The sequence below is a fragment of the Vombatus ursinus genome, unplaced genomic scaffold (genome assembly GCF_900497805.2).
Source record: "Vombatus ursinus unplaced genomic scaffold, bare-nosed wombat genome assembly UNPS02005659.1, whole genome shotgun sequence".
Lineage (NCBI taxonomy): Eukaryota > Metazoa > Chordata > Mammalia > Diprotodontia > Vombatidae > Vombatus > Vombatus ursinus.
The window spans coordinates 5,162,549-5,189,556 of record NW_020945437.1 but is presented as its reverse complement, the minus strand read 5'-3'; the positions used below and the strand labels follow the sequence as shown (position 1 = coordinate 5,189,556).

Here is a 27,008-nt window from a genome sequence, read left to right as displayed (position 1 = left end):
CAAGGTAAATGAATTAGCAACGTAATGTGTCACAAGAACAAAATTTTTTTAAAGCAAAAAATAAACAAATAAAAGCAAGTAATGTGATTGTGGGGCACATTGAGAGATGCATAGCTTCTAAGCATTTGAATGTGATAGACCCACTGAACTATGCCCTCTTCAGACCTCTTTCAGAGTATTTCATTCAGTTCTGGATATTTTGGTTTACAGAGAACATTGATGAACTGGAGAGTGCCCATAGGAAACAACTAGCATGATGAAAGACCTTGACCCTGTGTCATATGAGAATAGAAAATTCTCTTGAAGTATTTGTAAGGTTGTCATGGAGAGGAAGGACTAGATTTCTTCCTTTAGTCCCCAAAGGGCAGAACCAGGAGCAATGGGTAAAAGGTTTAAAGATAAATTAGGCTTGATTTCAAGGGGAAAAAAAACATAAACACAAACATAGATATAAGCAAAACAACTGCCTAACAGCTAAAGCTGTCCAAAAATAGATGGGCTATCTTGAAAAGTGGTTGGTCCCTGAAGGAGCTGAAGCAGGTACTTGGGGGAGCTTGGAGCTTGGTTGGACATCTAGACATCAAAGACACCAAAGCCATCCATTGCATCCCAGGCCATTACAAGTCTTCTGGACTTTTGCCTTGCCACTGGACTTCATTTACAATAGAAGAGAGAATGAGGCTGAAGACTTTGTGCAACTCTGCCTCACTTCAATTCAATTCACGCACAAGTCAAGAGATCACCCTGTGATGTCATTGGTCCTCTTTGAAAACAAAGGAAAAACAACAACAACAAGTTTTGGAAAAGTCTAAATAATACTATACCTCAATTTACAAAATTAGTGCCTACACAGAATAAAGGAAGTTTAGGACTTTGATTAGTCAGTAAGAAAACTGACACATTAAAGAAATTTTATCTCATTATATGAAAGAACTTTAAAAAAAAAAAACAGCCATAGTGATTATGAGAAGCAGAAAGGTACAGATGGGACACTATTTCAGGCTGAGAATCCAAAAAAACATTGATAACTACTAGTCAAGTGACCAAGAGCAAGTCATTAAACTCCTTGGAACCTCAGTTTTACCATCTCTCAAAGAAGAATTAAGAGTAATTAGTAATAATAATGAAAACATATCAAGAAGCAGCCTAGAGAATTGGCTTTGGTGACAGGGAGATTCATGTCCCTACTTTAACATGTTTGAATGAGTGAATAAATGAATGAATGATGCATTTAGGTATTTACTATAGTCCAGGCACTATGCTGCGATGCAAAGACCATGCCAATCCTTACTCTCAAAGAGTTTATATTCTAATAGTGGAAGACAATACATATAGGGGAATGATGATCAGAGAGGGACATTTTAGTCCAGGAAGTTCCAGTGTCAATCCAATGCAATCCAATAAACATTTATTAAGGGCCTTCTATGTGCCAGGAATGTGCTAAGTGCTGGGGATACAATTAATAAAAAGAAAGATAATCCCTGTTCTCAAGGAGCTTGAAATCTAATGAGGGGAGAGGACACACAAAAGGAGGCAGGAAATGGAGGTGGGAAGACCAGAGACAATCTTGTTTGGTAGGATTGAAACCATGTAAAGTAGCAAATGTAAAGTAGAATGACATCAGTCTAGTTTCTGCTCTACATTAAGGAAGGCACTGGGAGGAGTTTGGTACTCTACCCTTCAGCTCTCCAATCAAAAGGGAGAGATTGATGGAGGTGATGTCAGTTAAGGTTTGAGTTAGCATGGTGATGAGATTAGAGGTAATGAGTTTATCCTGGGAGGGGTATGTGTTGTGAGGAGGTGACTGACAGATCCTCTTTGAAATAGTTGTATTGCCTTAATGTTAACAGACCAAGACTTGGTGGGGATGGGGAGAGGGATAGGTGTTCAGAGTGCAGCATGGTGAGCCTGGCCCAGTATGTTATAATGAGCTCTAATGAAACAGATGAGAACTGCTAAGGACTGAACCTGGAATACCTGATTGGAGGGAGCATGTCAGTGTGACAGAAAGATTGCCATTGAGCAGTATGGTGGGGAAGCAGAGGGTGTTATGGCCATATTGGCTATGTGACCCTGGCCAAGTCACTTAACCTCTTACTGTTACCAATAACACTCTAAGTCTTTCCTTGCAAAACAGTTGTTGATCTACGTTTGTAGAGGAAATTGTAGAGGAAATCATGAAGAGTTCCCTGAACTGTGAAATAATGAGTTCATTTAAAAGAAAGTGATTCTCTGATTAAGGAATGACAACTAAATTGATTTTGGTGAATTATTTATTCCTGGGCTGTAAATTAGGGGAAAAACTTATCTTTTGACAAATGCCTGACATAGTTCCCTTCAGAGTGACTTTATTGTACTGGTGCCTTGGCATCATCTTAGAAGAAACAGTAAATAGGTGGAGGGTAGTAGGAGAGGGTGGTGCTACACATTGTCAACTTCACATTACAGTACCTCCCACCTTCCCAATAGAAATGCCTATTGACTACAAAAAGTGGAGCCCAATGTCAATAGTTTGCATAGCTGAGGACCCTTGACTGGAGTCATTCTTACACAATGTCAAAATAGTTGATTAAAAAGGGAACAATTTAATTTAACTTGTTATTTGGAGCCATCTCAAAAAGACAGTATGAATTTTTATCCCCGTAACTACATATATAGATATAAGGATATAATTCTGTGTGTGTGTGTATGCACACACACACAGACATACATACATCACAAATGAACATAGGATCTATGATTTTGTCAGCATGGGAAAATCCCTCCTCCAAGATAGAAATTTATATGTGACTTAGCAGAATTATAGATTGAGAGCAGAAATGGACCTTAGAGGATATTTACTCCAGTTCCCTAATTTTACAAATGAGGAAACTGAGGACTAGAGAGGTTAAGTGACTTTCTCCAAGTCAATGAAATGGTAGGTAGCAGAACTGAGCCTGTTTCCAAATCCAACTCTTATTATTTTTTTTCTCCTGTAAATACAGCTGCTAGATATCTCTTAGGGACAGGTTCCCCACCCTTGTGAATTTCCTAAGGGACATAGAGGTTAAAGCTCACTTGCCCTGAGTAATACAGCTAGGAAATTAATGTCAAAAGTAAGATTCCATTCTAGAGTTTCTAAGCATAATCCTTCACCCACACAGCAACAACATTTCTCTACATACTCATATATTTACATGTATATACACATGTGTGTGCATCGATAGATATGTGTATACATGTATGCATTCAACCCTGAATGGAATTATGAAATACTCTGGGACTAACGTCGATAGTATTGCTTGGGCTAGAGAGGTGTCTGGGAAGAGTTAACACAAGGTGCTGTAGCGACATGAACCCAATCAGTTCCAAGATCCAGTCAATTCTTCCTCTGCATCTCTCATATTCATTTCCCATCTCTCCACTAACACATCCAGGGCTTTAGTTCAGGCACTTCAGAATTACTGAAATAGCTTCCTGATCAGCCTCCCAGCCTCTGCTATTGTCCCCTCTCTTAACCTTCTTTGTTTTTGTGTTTCCATCCACTCATAATCCTAAACTTTCTTCCTTCCTCAGGGCAAGTTCACCCAAAGACTTCACTCACTCACACATAGAATAAATGCAGATACTACAATGAAAACAAAAACAAAATATAATAGCATTAAGCTCAAAAACCTTAAGCTTGAATGTCCAACTTCTCTATCCTGTCTTCTCCATCTTTCCCTTCACTTTTACTGTAGGAACAGGTGCCTAAAAGTTCATTTATAGACAAGGGTTTTGAAGCATTCCTAATCTCAAAAATCAGTGTGAAACCTTACTTCACTTCTTACTCATCAGCTCACTGTAGCCTCAGAGGTCAGTCAGTCAATAAATATTTATTAAGGGCTTACCAGGCAGCTAAGTGGTACTGTAGATAAAGTGCTCAGCCTGAAGTCAGGAATGTTCATCTTCCTGAGTTCAAATCTAGTCTCATACATTTACTATGTGACCCTGGACAAGTCATTTTATCATATTTGCCTCAATTTCCTAATCTATAAAATGAGCTGGAGAAGGAAATGGAAAACCGCTGCAGCATCTTTGCCAAGAAATCCCCAAATGGGGTCACGAAGAGTCAGACACAACTGAAATGACTGAACAACAACAAAAGGGCTTACTATATGCTAGACACTGTGCTAAGAGCTGGGGATACAAAGAAATGTAAAATGTAGTCCCTGCCCTCAAGGGGCTCATCATCTAATAAGGGAGATAACAGCAAATAAATAACTACAAGCAAGCTATAGACAGAGAAAAAAATTAACAGAGGGTAGAAACCAAAATTAGCAGGAGGTAGGAAAAGTTTCCTGTAGAAGATGAGGTTTTAGTTAAGAGTAAAGCCAGGGAAGTCAGAAGGCAGAGATGAGGAAGGAGACCATTCTAGGAATGGGAGACAGTCAGAGAAATTGCCCAAAGACAAGAGATGGAGTGTCTTGTCTGCAGAATGACCAGGAGACCAGTGTCACTGAAACAAAGGATACATATTGAAGAGTAAAGTGTAAGAAGACTGGAAAGGTAGGAGGGAGCTAGGTTATAAAGGACTTTGAATACCAGAGGATTTTTTTATTTGATCCTGGAGGTGATAGGAAGCCACAAGACTTTATTGACTAAGGAGATGACCTGTGCTATAGGAAAATCACTTTGGTGACTGAAAAGAGGATGAAGTATAGTAGGGAGAGACTTGAGGTAGGCAGGCCCACCAGCAATAGTCCATGCATAAGGTGATGAAGGCCTGCACCTGGGTGGTGGCAGTGTCAGAGCAGAGAATGTTTTTGTGGGGGCTGGGGGAGGTATTTAATAGATGTTGCAAAAGTGAAATCCACAGGCCTTGGCAACAAATTGAATGGGGAGGGCAGTGAGGAGTTGAGGATTTCACCTAGGTTGTCAGCCTGGGAGGATGGTACCCTTGATTCCAGACCTGCATTCAAATTATATCTGTAATATTTATTGCCCATATGTCCTAATATCTGAAAAATACAAAGGAAGAAAGATAAAAAGGAAGAGCTGAATTGTGTCATATTGAAATTAAATTCATACAGGTACATAGTTACTAAATTAACTATGTAATCAACATGGCAAAACCTATTTATAAGTGCCAGCGCTGGGAAATCCTCTCATCCTCTTGGCTAAGGCATATGCATAGCGAGGGTCCAAGGACTCTTAGTTAAAAATAGGGGGCCGTACTGAAACTAAAAAAGTTTATTAGCTTGCTAAGGAACCTTCTCTTGCTATTAGCAAATTCAAATCCCTGAGGTAAATATTTGGTTTTTCAGACCCACATAGAGTACACAGCCAATCAGCAGCATTATGCAATAACTTAGGATAGATAAGCAACACCTTTCCCAGGAGCCATAGTAGAGAAATAGGAGGATCAGACAAGGGAGGAAAAAGGGGAGTTTTGGGAATGCGACTGATAGGATCTATTGTCAGAACAGAAAACATTCCATGTGCAAAGGCAGGAGACCAGGGGAAGACACTAAACACTTAAATAATTGTAGAAGCAGTCCTTTTAGACAAAACTGCAGGGTCTCTTATCCAAGGACAAGAAATAATTGTTGCAACAGTGGATGAGACCATCTGCTTTATCATGCCCTTGCATGGGAATTTTCTAATATTAGTCTACCAAGTGGTTGGGTGATTGTTAGCCCGTTATGATGTGGTGAAATGATTGTGGTTCTTATTTTTCATCCGTAGTAGCTGTACTCTGGATTCCCTCCTCCAGAGTGAGGCTGTCTGGTTTTTGTCAGGGGTACCAGGATAATCCTGAAGGGTTGGGCTTACTCTTTTCCAATGCCTTAGACTTAATTCCACATTCTGGCATTTTCCCGCTGCTGCCAACTTCTGGTGACTAGCACTCCATTTCCATTCAACCAACAAAGAGCAACTAGCTTCCACAAAGGGACGGTCTCTGCAAAGATATAGCCAAAACAGAAGTACAAATACCTCCTCCCAATACTTGGGGAACACTTTCCCTTACATCACTTCAATCTCTGCGGAGAGTGAGTTCAAACAATTTAGTTTTCACATAATATTTGTGCCAACAAATTTACTTTCTTGTGTGGAATGGCCAAGATATGGGTAAGTCCACATCTCAACCATTGCTGGTTTAGGTCAAGAAAATCTTTTGAGATTTTGCTCCTCACTAACAAAGGAAATCCTGCCCTGGACCCTAACTCCCAGAATTTGGTAGCTTGGTCTCTTGACCCTTTGAAGCCCACAATGTCACAAAAAAAATCAGTTTGCTGTGTGTTGGGCACTCTAATAAGCCAAATATATATATATATATATATATAATGGGAAGTCTAATGGGAAGATAACATGCAAGCAACTATGTACATACTACATATACATAAATGAGATAAGCCAATCTCCTTTACTAAAATAAACAACAATGAAGCAGAGGGAAAGATGCAAAAAACAGAGGCTTATATTGCTGGGCCACATATTAGCTTCAAATACAGAGGGCCTGCGGCCTTCCCTTCTTACATCATTCTCTCTTATTCAAACACCAGCTGAGGTAGAAAAAAACAGATGAAAACAAGAGATTGAGCTTTGCTGGTCATTGCCTTTTGAATGCGCTTCAGTTTTAGCTGCAGGGCCAAACAACAGTCTGTCTCTTTATTATATGGTTAGCAAGCAGAGCAGGAACAGTGAGCAAGTGAGTCAATAAACATTTATCAGGTGCCTACTATGCGCCAGGCACTTTGCTAAGTGCTAGAGATACAGAAAGAGTCCTTGGAGTCAAGAAGTTCACAAAATGTCTATGCACGCTAGAAATGGGAGACCAATGGTCAATGGGACTTCCACTGCAAATGCCTTTCCAGATGTAGGCTCTCCAGTCCCTTCCATGTGGGGATTATTCCACCCCCATCCCATTACATATGCTTTGGCTCCAACCTATACCAAAATGCATGAAAGCACAAATGCATCTTAGAAATGTGGCTACTTTTATCTAGTTGGGAAACACACAGAATAGCTCTGCTTCAGCCTAAGAGAAATGATGTTCATTGTAGCTAATCAGCTCTCTAACCATGACCTAGGTAGGTTCTGCTTGGGAAATATGATCAATGATTAAACAGTGCTAATCTGTTCTTCCCAGAGGCCTGAAGTTCAATCAAAAGACTTACCTTACTGGTCCATAAGTATTTTATCCCTAAGCATTTAATAAATCCAGATCTCTACCAGAATTGTTTATATCCCATTTGGAGAGGATTTAAAATCAAAGAGAGAGTTGTCCAGTGGGAAAATTTGTCCAGTAAAAATTGAGTCCTTGAACCAGTTCTATGACAATATAGGAAGGATACGCTACAAGTATGACAGACCTTCTGATCATGCAACTAAATATGTGTGATAGTCACAGATTTACCAATCAAAAGTGTTCCAGATTCACTTTGAAAGGTAGGCCCCTGATTCATTGGGGAGCCAATTAATGGGTGAGGGGAGACATTAAGTAGCAAATTAAATGGCTTTCTGCCTCAATTTCTTACAGGGTTCTATGCACTAATTCATGTAGTAGTAGAAGACATGATAGACTCATAATAAAAAGACAAGGAAGAAGATAAGAAAACCATCTACTCCAACCTTCTAGGGTTCAAAGTGGTCATCCAGATTTTACTTGATTATCCCTATTCACAGGGAACTCACTACTTAAGAAGACAACCATTCCACTGTTCACCCAGTGTCATTGTTTAAACTTCTTCCTCCTATGGAGATGAATTTATGTCTTCTTCTACTCATTATCCTACTTCTGCTCTAGAATCTAACAGAACTTAATCCTCTCTCACATTCATTCCTTTACACTCATTTAGTCACTCAACAAATTTTATCCATATGGATTATGTGTAAATATTTGAAGAGATGTTCATGAGTTAACTCATGCATAAAGTGATCATATCTCTCTCATATACCTGGGTTAAAAGGATTCCCATGGTCTGACACAATGGAACATACTGATAATTGCTGTATTAACATAGATTTTACATAAAGATGTATTACCCTAATGAGAAGATAATATTCGTTAGACAACCCTATTGTCATAGTTATTTTCACATAATCCCTATACCTTGGTTAGTATAGAAACCCAGGAATGTGAGAGTTGGTACCAAGAGACTGCCTTACACAGATTAGGACTTCTATTAGAAGCAGCTGACCTTCTTTCTTGGAGGGTGGGGGGTGGCTCAGAGAGGAGATATTGTTTAAATAGACTCACCAGACAAAGGATCATGTACTGAGGAGATTTAGCTCAAGCTCTACCATGCCCAGGGTTTGTTTCATCCTCAGAGCTGTCTCTCTGCTTTACAATTAAGAACCAGTCATATTCCCATGGCCAGGGTGATATGTACAGAACCAGGGAAGTTTTAATGGCTTCTTAAATAAGTCTACTTCAACAATAATCCCACTAAAGTTCTAAAACTGACTTTATTCACATTTGATCTTTGAAATGGCTCTAAAAATTCTTTTTCCCATACTTTCCTAGCAAAATCTAGTTTGAGGAGTTTATTACTCATCAACCAAGCTCTAGCTTTTATAATTAATCACTCAAGTGTTTTCTAAGAAAGAAACCTAACATCTGACATTTTGGCAAATGTTCTAATCTGGTGAAGCTTTTAAAAATGAGAAATTGTCAGTGATTTTTGACCTATCCAGAACCAATTTAATTTTGTTAAGAAGGCTCTGGAAATCAGAAAGTGTCTCTTGTGGGAAACTTAACCCTGTTTCTATGGGTGACATTTCTCATGGTCAGTTGCCAGTTTAAATCAGTTTCCTGTTTGCCAAATAAGCTATTAATTGAAAGAGCCAGAGAGCGTTTGGAGTGGGACAATGATCACTATAATTGCAATGTTTAGCTAAATAGATAGGCTTTGAAGAGGCTCCATTCATTCATTTAAAACATATTTCTTTAACATCTGTTAAGGTTGAAATATCATGGTAATAGTGGAAAAAAGAGTGCTGGCTGTAGAATCAGAAGGACTAAATTCAAATCCCATTTCTTTTCCTTATTATTTGGACAACTTTGAACAAGTCACTTCTCTTAGACTCTGAAGTTCCTAAAGAGATTGGTTTTCAAATGGCTGTTTTTGTGTTTTGACCTTTCTCAGTATCCCTAGTACTTAGTAGTGCCTGGCCTATAGTAAGCACATAATAAATACTTTTTGACTTATTAACTGACTGGATCAAAGATCCCTGCCAACACTATACCTATGATCCCATGACATGTAGAATAAAGATGAATGATAATAGAATCCACGCCCTTAGAGTGTCTACAACACAATAATGAAGAGAAGATAATTAACAAACAACTTTAAAACAATACACAATATGCTATGGCATAGGAGGGAAACAGATTCAATGCAACAAACATTTATTAAGCATTTCACTCTGTGCTGGGTGCTTACTAGACATTAGGGGTACAAACATTGCTTTTTAAATGACACCTTGCTTTCTTGGAATAAAGAATACTGGACTTTAAATCCAGCTTCAGGAACCTACTAGCTACATGACCATGGGCAAGGCAATTAACTTCTGTTTACTTCACTTACCTCATCTGTAAAATGGGGATAATAATAACACCTACCTCTAAGATTTTTTTTATTTATTTTTTCCTCTCAGAGTTTTTGTGAGGTTCAAATGAGATAATATGTATAAAGTGCTTAGCAAAGGGCATGGCACACAGTAGATGCTATATAAATGTTAACTATTACTACTTTTAATAATAATAGGGAAGATATCAAATGATCTGGAAGTTCAGAAGAAGGAGAAATCACTTCTAGATGAGGAAATATATGCTAAGATGGAAAATTTACTCATCTGACAGCAGGGAGAAATTATGTTATATTTATTTTTGTATCAATCCTGCTGTATAACACATTGTGTTTCACATGGTAAAAGACTTTTTTTAATAAATGAATGGATGAATAAAGTTCTAGTTAAAATCCTCCTCATCTTTTTATAGTGTTTCCTTCTCACATTTATTGCTAATGTCTTATATTATCTTCAATTTGTCATATATATGTATATATGTATATGTATGTGTATATATATATATATATCTTGTTTGTACATAATTATTTGAATATCATCCCTCCCATTAGACTGTCAGCAACTTTGAACACGCACAGTGGCTGGCATAGAGTAGAAGCTTAATAAATGATTACTAGTCAACAGGATGGATGATGGGTGGATGACAGGCATCAATATGAGATGCACACTCTAAATTATAAAGCCACTTTCAACTGTCATTGTTACCCTGGTCCATAGAAGATAGCATCCTTAACTTGGAAGCAGGAATCATTATTGTGTTGTTCAGTCATGTCTAACTCTTCATGATCTTGTGGATCATAGCACATCCATACTGTTCCCGGGGTTTTCTTGGCAAAGTTACTGGAGTGGTTTGCCATTTCTTTCTCCAGTGGATTAAGGCAAACATTGGTTAAGTGATGGTCCAGGGTCACACAGCTACCAAGCGTCTGAGACCAGATCTGAACCCAGGTCTTCCTGACTCCAGGCCAAGCACTCTAACTAATGAAACAATAGCTGCCTCTTGATTCCTGGAATGAAGAATATCTGGGTTTGAATCCTTCCTTTGAAACTTGTGTAATTTCAAGCAAGGATTAAGCTTAGTGAACCTTCCTTTTTTATCTGTAAAATGAGGGAAATAATATTGCCTATCTCATATGGTTATTGGGAGGATAAAGTGGGATCATAGATGTAATGAATGCTATATTTTAAAATGCTACTTAATTCAAGCTATTGTTCACAGAATCACAGAACTGAGAATTGGAAGGAATCTCCCAAGCCATCTAAGCCAACCCATACACCAAAGGAATCCCCACTAAAACATACCCAGCAAGTAGTTGTCCAGCCTTTTCTGAAAATCTTCAAGGAGGGAAAAGTCTCCAAAGAGACTGGGTGGCCAGAAGAACCATGCACCTCTAACTGGGGTGAAGATGACAAAAGGGCTCAGGGCCATTGTTTATGTAGAGTGAGAGGGAATTGTTGAGTATAAAATAATTTTAATTGGAATAAAATATGAAATACATAGAGGGAGTCAAAGAGGGTAGTGGCTAGATGCGAATAATAAGACTGGGATCTTGGGGACAGCTGAGTGGCGCAGTGGATAGAGCACTGGCCCTGGAGTCAGGAGAACCTGAGTTCAAATTCGGCATCAGACATATAACACTTACTAGCTGTGTGACCCTGGGCAAGTCACTTAACCCCATTGCCTAACCAAAAAAAAAACCAAAAAACTGGGAGACTGGGATCTTCGCTGCTTTGTCCAGTATAGGCTGAAATAAAGAGGGAGGCAGAACAGAAGGCTATACATATAATGTTCTTTTTATCCCAAGGCCAGACACTGTGAAGAATGAAAAAGAAAAGATAATAGTGTGTAACCTAAAGTGTGTTACCTAAAAACCTCTCCCTCCTGGGAGAGACAGACCACATATATGCAGAAAATACCTGATCCCCATACAGTGACCCAGGCAAATCAAAAACAAATGACAGCTAGAGCCACAGTAAGGCTGGTAATTCTGAGGGGTGGGAAAGGGAGAGATGAGTGATTATACAGGAAGCAGAGACCAAAAAGACTATTTAGAAGCTTCTGAGAGGAGATGTGGTATATTTCAGAAGGACAAGGTGAGAGACAGACACAGAGAGAAAAAAAAGGGTGGGGAGGAAAGAAGGAAAGGAGAGATAAACAAAGAGGAGAAGAGAAAGAGACAGAAACAGAGAGGCAGAGAGAGATAAAGAGAATTTAAGTATTTATTATGTGCCAGGCAAAGAGGAGATATAAAGAGAACTATACTTGGACCCAGAAAAAAACAACGTTCAAGCCTGACTCTGCCATTTTCTAACTGTAGCTTTGGAAAAAAATCACTTATTCTTTCTAGGTCATAGTTTTTTCATTTATAAAATGGGAGAAGGGGAAGATTGTAATACTTGATCTGCCTCCTGGACAAGATTGTTGAAAGGATCAAATGAGATAATGAAAGTGAAGTGCTTCATAACCGTAAGACAATATAAATGTGAGTTGTTGCTGTGATGATGAGGATGATGATGATGATGATGATGATGATGATGATGACCACGGTGTTGATGTTATTGTACTCTGGAAGTATGATGACGAGAAAGGTAGAAAGAGAAACAAGCCTGGAAGTAGGAGTTAGAAAATAGGCCCACCTTGATAGAGTGAAACATGGCCAGTCATGAGAGATGGGAATGGTGAAAGGCAGTGTTCTCTCTATTTTTAAAAATTGCATATAAGTGACAATCCTGCATTGAATTCAGTCTATGTGTATAGAGTTTACTGATATGTGACCATAGACCCATAGATTTAGAGCTGGAAAGGACTTTAGAGGTTACCCAGATCAGACAACGGGGACTCAGAGGGGTGAACAAAATTGCTCAAACTTACATTATGTCAGAGTAGCAGAGCAGTGACTTGAACTCATTGACCTGATTAAAAATGTAGCTCTTTTTCCACTGCACTAATCTGACTTCGTTATTTGACAATTTTAATCTTAATACATTTCTATTTATTATTGTTGTTGCAAATTAATAATTTGAGGCAGCTAGGTGACTGGGTGTATAGATTGCTAGACTCAGCAGCAGGAAAACTGGAGTTCGAATCTAGCATCAGACAATGACTTCGTGACCTGTGGAAGTCACTTAAACACTGTTGGATAGCAATGTTGCAAACTGATTGGAAGCAAGTTTGATTCTGGAGGAATGAGTTCTGCTGTCCAAGCCTTGAAAGCTAGTGGCAAACTCCCCTTGTTAGATTCCTTAGCCAGCCCGTCATTGCTCAAGACCCAGGAATGGAATCCAGGGTACAGGCAAATCATACAAAGATGATAAACCAGTGAATACTTTTTTCCTTTGTCATCCCCTAAGGCTTCAGCAGCAGCTTTACGATTTAAAAGCTCCTAAAACAAACAAACAAAAAAAAAAAAAACCTCAGGAAACTGCCTCAGTCCTTCAAAGTCTTCACCATTGGGAAGGTCTGCGGCCTGTTTCATTGACTTAGGGTGGCATGTAATATCTCAAATAAAAGGCTGACCAAAAAGTAATAGAAGTGAAGTGAGGAGAAATTAGATAACGGGCTAACAAAGTTCAATTAACATCTCTAGGGCCCTATAAGCTTTTCCTGTGGGGTGCAGGTTAGATCCCTAAAATTCATTGGAGGGGAAGGGGACCTGAAGGAAGGACCAGGCAGAAAACAAATTACAGATTTTTCCTCAGGCAGTGAAAACGTACATTGAGAGAGAAGACAAGCAAAAGACTTAGGCAGAAAGTAGAAAAGAAACATTTTGAGTAAAAGAATTGTGGCTTTAAAAAAATTCAGAGCTTTCTTTTTTTCCCCTTATGTTCTTTATATACATTTAATGAATTATTGTTTCAAACAGCAAAATTTGTATTTTTTAATGCGTTGTCACTTTGAATAGGATTTACCATATTCCTTTCTATTGCTGCTGCCCATTAGTCCTTCGTGGGAGGTATCAGCAATGCCTCTTATAATTGGCTTTTCCTAACAGCCTCATGAACAGGTGATCTTGCTACAGGCAGTCATGAAGACTGAAAATACCCAAATAGAGTTAAGTCAGAGGTGGCAAAGTATAGCAGGAAGAATACTAGTATTTGGAATCTGCATGAACATAAGTATATTGCGAGTAAGTGTAGAGAGTTGGCACTTGAACCTCATTTGATTCTCACTTTCTTCAGATGTAATATAGGAATAATACTTAACTATAGGAAGGGTTGAGCTGATAGGCCAGCTAATAAGAAATAAGCTCTCAGTGCAAGTGAGACCAAGCCAAGACCAAGCTGGGGTCACAGGTTAAGTGAATATCCCACAGTTGGGTCTCAGGAAACAGACCTGGGTCTAAAGATAATCAATGAGCTACAAGACAATCTTGATTAAATGAAGAAAAAGGATAAGAGCTGGTCCTGGAAAATAAACAGAGGGTCACTTAGGGGACAAAAGGAGAAGGAAGACGCTGGGTAGAGCAGGATGCTATTCTGAGGCCCTTCTGAAGACACTTAAATTCATTTCCATTTAGGACACTAAGAAGACCTCTTTGCTCTCATTTATTTCCTCAACACAGCCTGAAATCTATCAAAAGAAATATTTATGAAAAAGACTCCTCTTCAGACAGCAACTTCTCTAAAAGGCCTAAGAGAGTACCTCAGTTATTCCAGAGGCAAGGTGATATAGAACAGAGGTATTGAACACTGGCCAGGCCACAGCATTGTGATTCCCATGGAACTGGAGCCCAAAACACATTTGAGTGAAAATGGAACTATGATAGAGTAAAATGTGACTGGGAAATACTTCACAAAATAAATAAAAATACAGGCATACCTCATTTTATTGTGCTTTGCTTTATTGTGCTTCACAGATATTGTGGGGTTTTTTTTGTTTGTTTCTATTTTTACAAATGGAAGGTTTATAGCAACCCAGCATTGAGCAAGTCTATTGATGCCATTTTCCCAAGAGCTCACATTGTGTCTCTGTGTCACCTTTTGGTAATTCACACAATATTTCAAACTTTTTTCATTATTATATCTGTTATGGTGATTTGTGATCAGTGATCTTTGATGTTACTATTATGATTGTTTTCAGAGACACAAACTACACCCATATATGATGGCAAACTTAAACTGATAAATGTAGTGTGTATTTTGATTGCTCCACCAGCTGGCCATTCCCCATCTATCTCCCTCTCCTTTGGCTTCTCTATTCCCTGTGATACAACAATATTGAAATTAGGCCAATTAATAACCCTACAATGGCTTCCAAGTGTTCAGGTGAAAGGAAGAATCAATTGATGAAACAAACTTCATCATTGTCTTATTTTAAAAAATTGCCACAGTCACCCCAACTTTCAGCAGCCACCACCCTGACCAGTCAGTAGTCTTCAACACAGAGGCAAGACCCTCCACCAGGAAAAACATTGACTCACTGAAGGCTTAGATGATGGTTAGTAGTTTGTTTATTTGTTTTAGCAATAAAGTATTTTTAATTAAGGTAGGTACATTGTATTTTTAGACATAATGCTATTGCACACCTGATAGACTACAGTATTATGTAAACATAACTTTTATATATATTGTGAAGCCAAAAAATTATTGTGACTTTATTTATTGCAATATTCACTTTATTGTGGTGGTCTGGAACTGAATCTCCAATATCTCTGAGGTACGTCTGTACAATAAAACATAGATAATATTAGCATGTGGTTTTCTAAGTTAATATGTGGCCTACAGGGATACTTATTCATGGTTTAGTTGCCCCCATCCCTATTTGAGCTTGATACCACTGATATAGTGCATAAAGAAACTACCTCCACTCCAGAGAAGTTTTGGTTCAAGCCCCATCCCAGGCTGTATGATCCAGGTAATTTGTTTAACCTATCAGTGTTCTAGACAACTCTTTAAAACTGCAAATCACATAAATATTGCCAACCTATATTGGTAGAGGGAGTTTCCTCACCCTGTGGCCTTGAAAACACAAATCCAGTCTTATTTCTATTAATCAATAAAACTTTAGTGTTATTTCCTAATGGCTCATTAAGACTTAATTTGAAAAGAAATGAGTTTTGATTGCAGAAATGGAGAATAAGCAGAGAAGGATAATTTTGGAGCATGACTATTCTTGAAGAAGGGTAAGACTGAATGAGCCACCAAAGTGGCAGACTTTGGACAACCAAAGGGCAACATTAGGCCATAAGATACCTTAAGCACCAAGTGAGAAGAGATGGTAATTTTATCTTCTCTTTTCCTCCACCCCCAGCATCCTAAATTCATAGACCAAAGGGAGAACAATTCCCAATTTTTAAAAATGGGACCTCAAAGCAATAGAAGTCACTGGCCTACCCCATCAATCCTTCCCTAGAAATCTTGTGTATTTTCCTTATTTTCTATAGTTTTGAGATAATAGTTTTTTGTTAAAAAAAAAAAACAGGCTCACCCATGGGAAAGCAGATCCTTTCCTTTCCATCCTCAGGCTGGCTTTCCAAAATCCTCTGGGAGTCTTACCTTTCTCTTTTTCAAAATACCTTTTTTTAAAAATTTCTTTCTTTCTTTCTTCTTCTTTTTTTTTTTTTTTGCAAATCTTGCTCTACAAACCAATGGATAGCAGCCCAGGTAATATCTTTGTCTGTGTGTGTCTGAGCAATGATACAGTTAAAAGGAAAGCAGCCAAGAGGAGACTCATTAGAAAATAAATGGAGAATGAATCAAAAAGCTTCGGCTCCAGTCCCACTTTTGTCACTGGTCAACTGTGTATCCTTGGGCAAATAACTTAATCTTCTGTCCTTCATTTTCCTCATCAAGAAATAATACTTGTATCCTCCTTCAGTAAACTCTATTCTGGGTTGTTTAGTAACTAACACTTATTACACACCTATTATGTGCAAGGCACTGTGCTAAGCTCTGGGAATACAAAAAAAGGCAAAAAATAGTCCTGCTCTAAAGGAGCTCACAGTTTAAAGAAGGAGACACCATAGAAACAACTATGTACAAACAAGTTTATGCAGGAAAATAAATGATCAATAGAAAGAAGGCACTAGAGATAAGGAAAATGAGAAAGGCTCCCTGCAAAAGGTGAGATTTTTTTTCAAGCTTCATAAGGACTTATTCAAAGGCTTAAAATACAAATCAATATTTTTTTTTACTGAAAGTGAACAAAGTCATTCCCACCTTGTATTTTATATTGATTTAATTATATTCTTTTTTCTCTTTTTAATAGTATGTTTCCCAATCACATGTAAAGTTAGTTTTCAACATTCACTTTTATAAGATTTTGATTTCCAATTTTTTCTCCCTCTTTCTCTACCCCCTTCCCCAAGATAGCAAGCAATCTGATACAGGTTATACATGTACAGTCTTGTTAAATATATTTCCACATTAGTCATGTTGTGAAAAAAGAATCAGAACAAAAGGGAAAAACCGCAAGAAAGAAAAAAAAAACAAAAACAAACTAAAAAAAGTGAAAACAGTATGCTTTGATCTGCATTCAGACTTCATAGTTTTTTCTCTGGATGTGTATAGCATTTTCCATCGTGAGTCTTTTGGAATTTTCTTGGATGATTGCATTGCTGAGAAAAGCTAAATCTATCATAGTTGATCATCACATAGTGTTGCTGTTACTGTGTACAAGGTTCTCCTGGTTCTGCTCACTTCCTTCAGCATGAGTTCATGTAAGTCTTTCCAGGTTTATCTGAAATCCTACTGCTCATCATTTCTTATAGCACAATAGCATTCCATTATATTCACATACCACAACTTGTTCAGCCATTCCCCAATTGATGGGCATCCCCTCAACTTCCAATTCTTTGCCACCACAAAAAGAACTGTTGTAAATATTTTTGTACATGTGGGTCCTTTTCCCTTCTTTTATGATCTCTCTGGGATACAGACCTAGTAACGATATTGCTGGATCAAAGGATATGCACAGTTTTATGCCAAAAGATGAGATTTTACCTAGGCCTTGAAGGAAGCCAGGAAAGCCAAGAGGCAGAGATGAGGAAGAAGTCTTCTAGATGTGGGAAAAGTCAGTGAAAACACCTGAAGTTGAGAGATGCAGTTTCTTGATGAAGGAACAGCAAGGAGGGACTAAGGCACATAAAGCATTTTCTAAACTCTAAAATTAAGTTTAAAAAAAGGAAAAGAAAGAGTTATTGTTATCATGTGACAAAGTATAGTAGAAAAGATAACGTTTCTGTTGAGGTAGTTTCTCTCTTTACCCAGCTAGTCCTTAATTACAAATTATGTCCCTTTGTAAACTACAATGAAAACCTTTCAGGTCTTTAGAATGCTATTTACTCTCAGAATTCAACCTGAATGAATTACTTGTTTTTATTTAGCTTTTGAGAATGTCTTAATGTCCTACATTCCTTCTAATCCTTTTGTTTAAAAAGAAAAAAAAACTCAGGTAATTCAATACTTGGTAAATGTGTCGTTTTGTTGGTGTGGGTACTCCCTCTACCAACCTCAGGTCACGCAGTTTCTCCCTTAGTATCTATTCTTTGACGGTTGCTCTCTCTCTGAAAATTCACCACCCTGTGGACAACCTAGTAACGAGCCTCTCTAACATTAGCCAGGCTGACACTCAAACAGAGACATACTGTGTCACTACCCCTATACTGAAAGTCTTTTCAACTTGGCAGGAGAATCCCAAATTTACCATGTTAGCCTTTTGGTGTGTCATGGACCTGTTTGGCAGACTGGTAAAGTCTATGAACCCCTTCTCAAAAGAAAGTTTTAAAATGCATAAAATACATAAGATGTCAAAACGAAACCAATTGTATAGAAAAAGTTATCAAAATTTAAAAATAAAATAAACTCTAGATTGAGAATCCTTAACATACTGGCATAGCTTTTGAGATCCCAGGGATACATTTATATAACAGTTCGATATCAAGTGAGAATATTAGCAAAGAAAAGGATTTTTAGGGGCAGCTAGGTGGTGCAATGGATAAAGCATCAGCCCTGGACTCAGAAGGACCTGAGTTCAAATCCGGCCTCAGACACATAACACTTACTACCTGTGTGACCCCGGGCAAGTTACTTAACGCCACTGCCTAGCCAAAAGAAAAGAATTTTTTCTACTACTACTAAACAATAAAAATAACAATAATAGTAATAAACATTTGGTTCTTCGATTACTACAAATTAATATTTATATTCAATTGTTTAATGTGGTTCTTTCTCATTTGAAGTTCTCAGTTCAGTTCAAGTCCTTATTCCTGCTTGGGCAATTGTGATTATCTGGAGTATCCTTCTAATATGCTAGAAGAAATGAAATAGCTGGCAAAGGTTGTTGTGACATCCACAGTGTAGATTAGGGAGAACTTGCTTCATTTAATTTTGTTTAATTGCAAATTATAACAAGAAAAATGCTCTTATAGAAAGGGTCCTGGAATTGAAGTCAGTGGACAGAGGTGGCTGTTGTTCAGTCTCTCTGTGACTCTCTGTGACCCCATTTGCAGTTTTCTTGGCAAAGATACTAAAGTGGTTTTCCATTTCCTTCTGCAGCTCATTTTCCAGATGAGGAAATTAAGGCTAACAGGGTTAAGTGACTTGCCTGGGGTCATGCCACTAGTAAGTGTTTGAGGCCAGATTCTTCCTGACTCTAGGCCTGGTTCACTAACCACTGCACCACTTAGCTGCCCCCTAGGGCAGAGGACCTGGGCTCAAATTTCAGTTTTGCTATTTATTACCTGTGTGACTTTGTACAAGTTGCCTATGTCACTCTCTAGGCCTCAGTTTCTTCATCTTTCAAATGAAAGGGTTAAAATAGATGACCTCTGAGGTCACTTCTAGCTCTAGATGTATCAACCAATCAATAAGCGTTTACTAAGCAGGCACTTTGTTCCAGGCACTGTGCAAGACACTAGGGATGCTATAATCGTGATCTTGGGAAAGAAGTGCAGTACAGAAGAAAGGACACCGCCTCTGGAATAAGATAGTCCTAGGGTCAAAACTTATCTTTGCTATTGACCTGTGTAACCTTGAGCAAGTCATTTGACCTGGCTGGGCCTCAGTTTTGTCACTAGTCAAATGAGGGGTTAGTGCTAAATGACCTTGGGTGTCCCTTCCAACTCCAGATGATCATTTTATTTTAATATTTTAGACTCAATCTGTGATTGAGGATAGCATAGAAAGCTCATGATAAGAAACCCCCTGAACCAGTGCAGATCAGCACTAAGAAATCAAATAACTCACCTAGTTTTAGAGAGCTCATCTGTGTCTGAGGCTATATTTGAATTCAGGTCTTCCTGATTCCAGACCCAGAACTCTAGCCAGTACACCACCAGTTGCCTCTAAAATGAGTATGTCTGTCTATCCTCATGAGACTCTATTCATTGTCCCCACATTACAAACCAAAACATCCTACTTCTCCCATATGTGTTAGAATATAAGTTCCTTGAAGAAAGAACATGCTTGCATGTTTCTATATCCAGTGCTTAGAAGATTGTTTTTTCTCTAGTAAGTGATTAAGCAAACGTTTTCATTTGTGTATTCACTCAATATCTCTTTAAAGTTTGCAAACTAAATAATTTCATTTGAGTCTTACAACAACTCTATAAGATATCTACACTACTATTATTATCCCCCTTTTATACATGACTTTCCTGAGGCTCAGGCAAGTTAAAATGACATACGTATCATCATACAGTGTCTGAGGCAGGTTTTGAACCTGGGTCTCTAGGTCTCTCTCTTGATTCCAAGATAGAAAGAAAAGACAATCAGTCTGATTGCTTATTTTGGTCATTTTCAGAACTTTCCTTTCAAGTAGGAAGAGATTGCAGTTCCCAGTTTAATTGATCATTTGACATTGATCACTTGACAATAAAGAGATGTTGCTCATCTGGGGAGACTGGTTGCCCCTAACTTTCTAACATAACCTATATTTTCTTTAAGAGTTAATCAGAAAATAGGATTTAGCCTAGAAACACATGTGTTTTGAGGACGTGTTATGCCTTTGGCCTCAAGGTATTGGGGGCATGGGAGATTTCTGTTTTTCTTAGTTTACCCTTAGACTGCTAATTAATTATGTTCTAAAACTTTTTTTAAAAATGAAAACATGTTATATACTGTGATAGTTTTATTCATTTCTTTAGAAAACTTGGATTGCAATTTAGTGGTCAGTTTTATTTGTTGTAATCATACATAAATATGGGAATACAAATTACTGCTTGCTTAGAGGCATTTTTGACCACAGGAAAAAGTAGATTGATAAAAACTGATAAACGGAAGTATGTACAAAATGATTTTACATATATATGTATGTATGTGTATATATATATATAATATATAGATATAGATATAGATATAATATATATAATATATAGATATATATAATATATATAATGTATAGATATATATAATGTATAATATATAGATATGTGATATATGATATATAATATATATTGTATATTATATATGATATATATTATATATAATATAATATATTATATATAATATATAGATATAGATAGATATAGATATAGATATAGATAATATATAGATATATATAATATATAGATATATATTATATAGATATATTATATATAATATATAGATATATGGGATGGTAGCCAACTCTAGGGCAGCAGTGGAGGGTGTGGAGAAGTGAAGAAAAAAAGGAAAAAGTTACATGATAACTTCAATATGTATTTAAAAGAAATAGCAAGTTGTACATAATAGACTTGCAGTTTCATGGCATTATTTTTTTCCTATTCTACTGTGTTATGGAAATGCTTGTTTTATTTCCTAAGTTCAGAATAAAACTTTTTTAAAAAGATTGATTATATAAGAGTGTTTTCCTCCACATGTGTGTTTCTTTTCAGGAGACAAGGACTTCATATAATTCATTTACAATCCTTAAGATCTGTTTAATTTTGTAGTGAGAGAGAGCTGGTTTCTTCTAGTAACTGCGTTCTATCAGAACATTGTCAGTGTGGTGTCAGAAATAGAAAGCCAGACTTGGAGGCAGGAAGACTTGGGCTCAGGTCCTGCCTCAGACACAGACGAATTCTCTAAAACTAGGAGAGCCACTTGATTTCTCAGTACTGGTCTGCACTGGTTCAGGAGGTTACTTATCATGAGCTTCCTATCCTGATAAAATCACAGATTGAGTCTCAAGTACTAAATGAATATGACCATAGGAGCATAGATCTAGAAGTGAGGCCAGTTGTGTGAGGCCAGACAAGACACTTCATTCCCTTTGTTTCCTAAATTATAAAACAGAGTAATAACAGCGCCTACCTCACAGGGTTATTGTGAGGATCAAATTAGATAATATTTGTCAAAAAGCACTTAGCATAGTGCCTGGCACATAGTAGTTGCTATAAAACTGTTTATTCGCTTCTTTTTCCAGTAACAATGGTATTTTAATTTGGTTATGATTCCAAAACTCGAGCACAGGGGGATGGGAGAAGAAAGAGAGCATGCATCGGCAACAACGCAGCTGCTAAGATAACCGGGTTGTAAAAACAAACATGGCTGTGTCCACCAAGATGCAGACATAGAAACATCTGCTATTATTGTTGGTGTGGCTTGTAGAAACATCTGCTATTATTGTTGGTGTGGCTTGTTACGATGTTGATGGTGTTCAATCCTTTTCTACCTTCCCTTTTACTTTCTCCCCCAATGTGGTACCTTGATACCCTATCCATCGTGGCCAAATAAGATATTTGTAAAGCATTCGGTACAGTACCTGACAAATAGTATATGCCCTATAAAAGTTTATTCCCTTCTTCCTTCCCTTCCCCTCCCATCCTGCTTGATCTGAATATTCTTTCCCTTCAGAAGGCTACACTTTTCTATTGTGGGTGTTATGTAAAAAGAGGGAACTGCAAAGGAAAATGGGCAGCCCTCCCCAGGGCAAGGTGCCACTCTGGACCAGATGGTTTCCTGGAAAATGTAGTGGGGAGCCTGTTGAAGAGACGTTGATCCTCTAGATGAATGAGACCCTGGGTCAAGGACCACTCGTCTTTCAATTGGCTACAAGAGTCAGACTTCTCTGTGCCACATAGCATCATTGATAGAGAATCAGACTGGAAGTAAGGAAGACCTACGTTCAAATCTCACATTCAACACTAACTGGCTCACTTTAGTCAACTTGCTTAAACCTTCTGAACCTCAGTTTACTTGTCTGTAAAATGGAGACAACAATGCCTGTGCCACATACCTCACAGGGATACTGTGAGCGTCAAATGAGATACTATAAAGTGCTTTGCAAACTTTAAAGCACTATGTAAATGCACATGTTCTATATGACTATCACTATGCCAAGCACAGTCAGGGTAGAGGTACAGAGACACACAAAAATAATAATTAACATGTGCCCTGACCTCCAGGAAGTTACACTCTAGTTAGAGAGACACAAGTGACACACAAGACTTTGCTTTCCATCTGCATCTCTGCTTGCTCTGAATTCCGTAGAAAAAGATGTCTCTACGCTGGGCATTTAACCCTACATCTCTGTTTCCCACTCTGTCCCTGCTTTCCAGCTTCCATCTGCATGTTGCCTTCCCCCATTAGATTATAAGCCCCTTGAGGGCAGGGACTGTCTTTTTCATATTTATATCCCCAGTGCTTATCATGGTACCTGGCACACTGAATATGAATAAGCATTTACTGAATTGAATTGACATGAAACTAGAGAACCACTCAAGATAGCTCATAGTCAGCTCTTAAGAGTTAGTAGTACAAATTATCAAACCTACAACAACTCAGACAAAGGAAAAATCAATATGGACTCCAGTAGTCGATATAGTGATATCACCAGCGTCTGGCTTCCTGATTGAACATGAATTGTGAATTCTTGGAACGTCAGACATAGCCTTATTTACATAGAAAGGCAAATAAGGCCTTCCACAATCTGATCCCAACCTATCTTTATGGTCTTTTTTCCTACAATACTATTCCCCTTCATGAAGTCTGTGCTCCAGTCAAACTGGACTTACTGCTATTTGGACAATTTTGCTGTTGTTGAATCATTTTAATCATGTCAGACTCTCCCTGACTCCCTTTGGGCTTTTCTTGACAAAGATACTGAAATGGTTTGCCATTACTCTCTCTAGCTCATTTTAAAGATGAGGAAATGAGGCAAACAGGGCTAAGCAACTTACCCCGGGTCACACAGCTAAGTGTCTGCGGCTGGATTTGAACTCAGGTTCTCCTGACTCCAGGGCTAGTGCTCTATCCACTTCACCACCGAGCTGCCCTGTTTGGACATTAAGCATTCATTTTCTGGAGAATATTGAGAGTCACAACAGCTCTGGGGCTGATTTGTTCATCTGTCAATTGAAAGGGTTAAACTAAATAATCTGTAAGAACCCTTCTGTTTTTAAACTCTATGAAGTCCTTTGACATCTAGATCTCTCACTTTTCCCTGTAACTTTCATATTGCCATTCTCTGTGCCTAGAATATTCTTCTCTCCATGATTTAAGGCTCACCTAAAGGATCCTCTCAGACAGATACATAGGGCAGTAAATGGATCTCAAGACTGAGTCAGAAAGATTTGAGTCTGAATGCTGTTTCAGTCTCTTCTTAGTTGTATAATCTGGTGCAAATTACTTAACCTCTGCCAGTATCAGTTTTTTTTTTATTTAAAATGAGAAGAATTATAATTTTGTCCTAAAAAGGTAGTGGTGAGTATCAAATAACATAATACATGTAAAACACTTTGAGATCTTAAAGTGCTATAGACACCAATCAACAAATATGTCTTAAGCACTTCCTATGTTCCAGGTATGTGCTAGGCACTAGGGGAAGAAAGTACAAAGGATTAAACAATATCTGTATACAAGGGGCTTACACATTAATTATCATTGTTATTGTTGTCAATAATAATAAACAATAACAATAAAAATAATAAAGCCTTGTCTGATCTACCAAGCCAAAAGCGATTTCTCCTTCTTTTGCATTTCTTAGCACTTTTATACTTACACAAAGTACCTTTGCTATTCTATTTTTGTATTATGTTTATTTGTGTAAATATTTGATCTCTCCCACTAGCCTGTAAGTTCACTGACTTATTTATTTACTTATTTATTTATTTTAGGCAGTTGGGGTTAAGTGACTTGCCCAGGGTCACACAGTTAGTAAGTGTCAAGTGTTTAGTCTGAGACCGAATTTGAACTCAGGTCCTCCCGACTTTAGGGCCAATGTTCTATCCACTGTGCCACCTAACTGCCCCCATCTTACTTATTTTCAAGGCCCCATCATGTTTACCACAGTATTTTGTACAAAGTCATCAATCAATATTTTTTTAATGAAGGAATAAATGAATGCATAGGACTTGGGAATAATCTGCCAGTTGATGATAAAACCTCACATCTTGAGGTTTACAAAATACTTTCATCACAACAACTCAGGGGCTAGAGATAGTTATGTTTTTCTTAATTTTGTATTATGATTCATTATTTTACATATTTTCACAAAATGTTTTTATCACAATAAACCTGTGAAGATGGTATTATAAGTTATATATATGTGTGTATACATATGTTTACATGTATTTTTAAAATTTACATGTTTGTTTCTATATAAACTTTTACAGATGAGAAAACAGAGGTACAAAGGCCTCCTGCAATTTATTTAACATCAAATGGCTAATGAATGTGAGAACTGGGATTTGACCTCAGATCTCCTGACTCTAATTCAGATGCCTTTTCTCTGCTATGCCTTGCCTTTGTCCCCTTCCATCAATAGAGAGAGAGATGTTGTAAAAATGTCCAGCCTTTACAACATGCAGTGCAGCAACTTATTCTAAGTAGAGCCTCTCCTGATCCCCAGCTGCCATTACCAGCCCTCTCCATGACACTATTGTATTTATTTTTGCACATGTATTTGTTTATCCCACATAGTTTTTAAGCTTCATTCCTTTCATTGAAGTCTGAGAGCCTAGCACAGTGACTGATAAAAAGTAGGCTCTTACTAAATTTTTATTGATAAATGTATTGATTATAGATGTCTTCTCTTTTCAGCACCTGACTTCTTTCAAGAATTTGTTAGGCCTTACTTGGAGCGAGCAAGTCAGATTTGGCAATGGCTTGTTCCGGCTGCTGCCATTGGTGGGGTGATTACCGCAATCATCATAGGGCTTGCCAGCCTGTTGTGCCGAAAGAAGAGAAAGAGGTTCTCAGAAGAAGAGCAACCCCTACTCATCGAAAAAGAGGACTACCTTAGCGGGACTTATCAGACTAACTTATAGAAGCCTCTGGGGAGGAGACAGTGAGTGGCATAAATGCCTCTCACTAAGTCACTAAGTCAAGGACGAAGTATTACATGGTTGTAGAATGTTGTGACCCTGACAAATCATCTTGGTTGTCTAGGGACATGCTCAGCATGAGAATGTAGGATGCAATATGGTACCACATCTGTTTGAATACATTAAAGCCTGCAAATGTATTTTCATGATTCCCCTTGGAAGATTCCTGGGAGTCAAATATTCTTAAGGAAAGCTTGCTAGTATGAACTAGGTAACTACTTGGTATAGCCATATTAAAGACTCCCATGAAGCCACTATGATTTTGTTTTAATTTTTTCCCCAAATCTGTTACTTTAATGGCAGATTTGGTTCTCAATAACAGCTCCCACTTGCATAGTGCTATAAATGTGACAAAGCACCTTTCTCACAATACCCGTGTGAGATTCAAGTCCAGTGACAAGAATACTGAGGCTGGAAACCTTATAAATGGGAAATGAAAATGCTTTGATAAATTTATTAATTATAGATGTCACCTTTGGCGTCACAGGCTCTGAATTTAAATCTCATCTCTGTCACCTACTAGCTGTGTGACCCAAGGTCATGTGGCTTTTGAGGAGAAGAGCTAGGACTTAGATCTCAATCTTCTAATTCAAAGACCAGTATCTCTTTCCGCTACACCATGGGGACCATTGCTACCTTTTTTTCCCTTTAAGATTTCTAATTTTAATTCGATAGTAACAAATCAGGTATCATTGAAATTCTTAAGGAGATTTTTTTTAAATTAGAAAATATCATATAACTGAATCTCTGGATTTTACAGTTAGAAGGGATCTCACTGGCCATCTGGTCCAGCCCATACCTGAGCATACATGACAAATGGTCTTCTAGCCTTTGCTTGAAGACCCCCCCCCCCAGGGACAGGAAACCCACTGCCTTTGAAGATAGTCTATTCCACTTTGGGATCACTCTAAATGTTATGCAAATCTTCCTGACACCAAGCTTAAATTGTTTCCTTCACAACTTCTTTCCATGGTTCTTAATTCTACTCTTCCAAATGATGTCTCCTAAAAAAAGGTAACATCTTCCTCCCAAGTCTTTTCTTCCCTGTGCTAAGCATCCTCTGTTGCTTTAAACAATTATCAGGTATTTCATAGAATTAGAGGGCTGCCTTAATTGATTTACTTAGCTAACCATACTGTTACACCTAGAATACTGTGCCTAGAAGCATTCCTCATGGTCCCGAGCACAAATCCCCCCTCTAATGTCCTTTAG

The 27,008-nt window shown here is 37.9% G+C and overlaps 1 protein-coding gene across 1 annotated transcript in view; it reads left to right on the top strand.

Annotated features, from left to right (window-relative positions):
- The window catches only part of TYR (tyrosinase), a 161,207-nt gene extending 135,284 nt beyond the window's left edge, over nt 1-25,923 (top strand). The window contains exon 5 of the mRNA XM_027848297.1: nt 25,513-25,923. Within this exon, the coding sequence (XP_027704098.1) occupies nt 25,513-25,739 (227 nt within the window). The 3' untranslated portion in view covers nt 25,740-25,923. The remainder of the gene's footprint in view (nt 1-25,512) is intronic.
- The last annotated feature ends 1,085 nt before the right edge of the window (nt 25,924-27,008 follow it).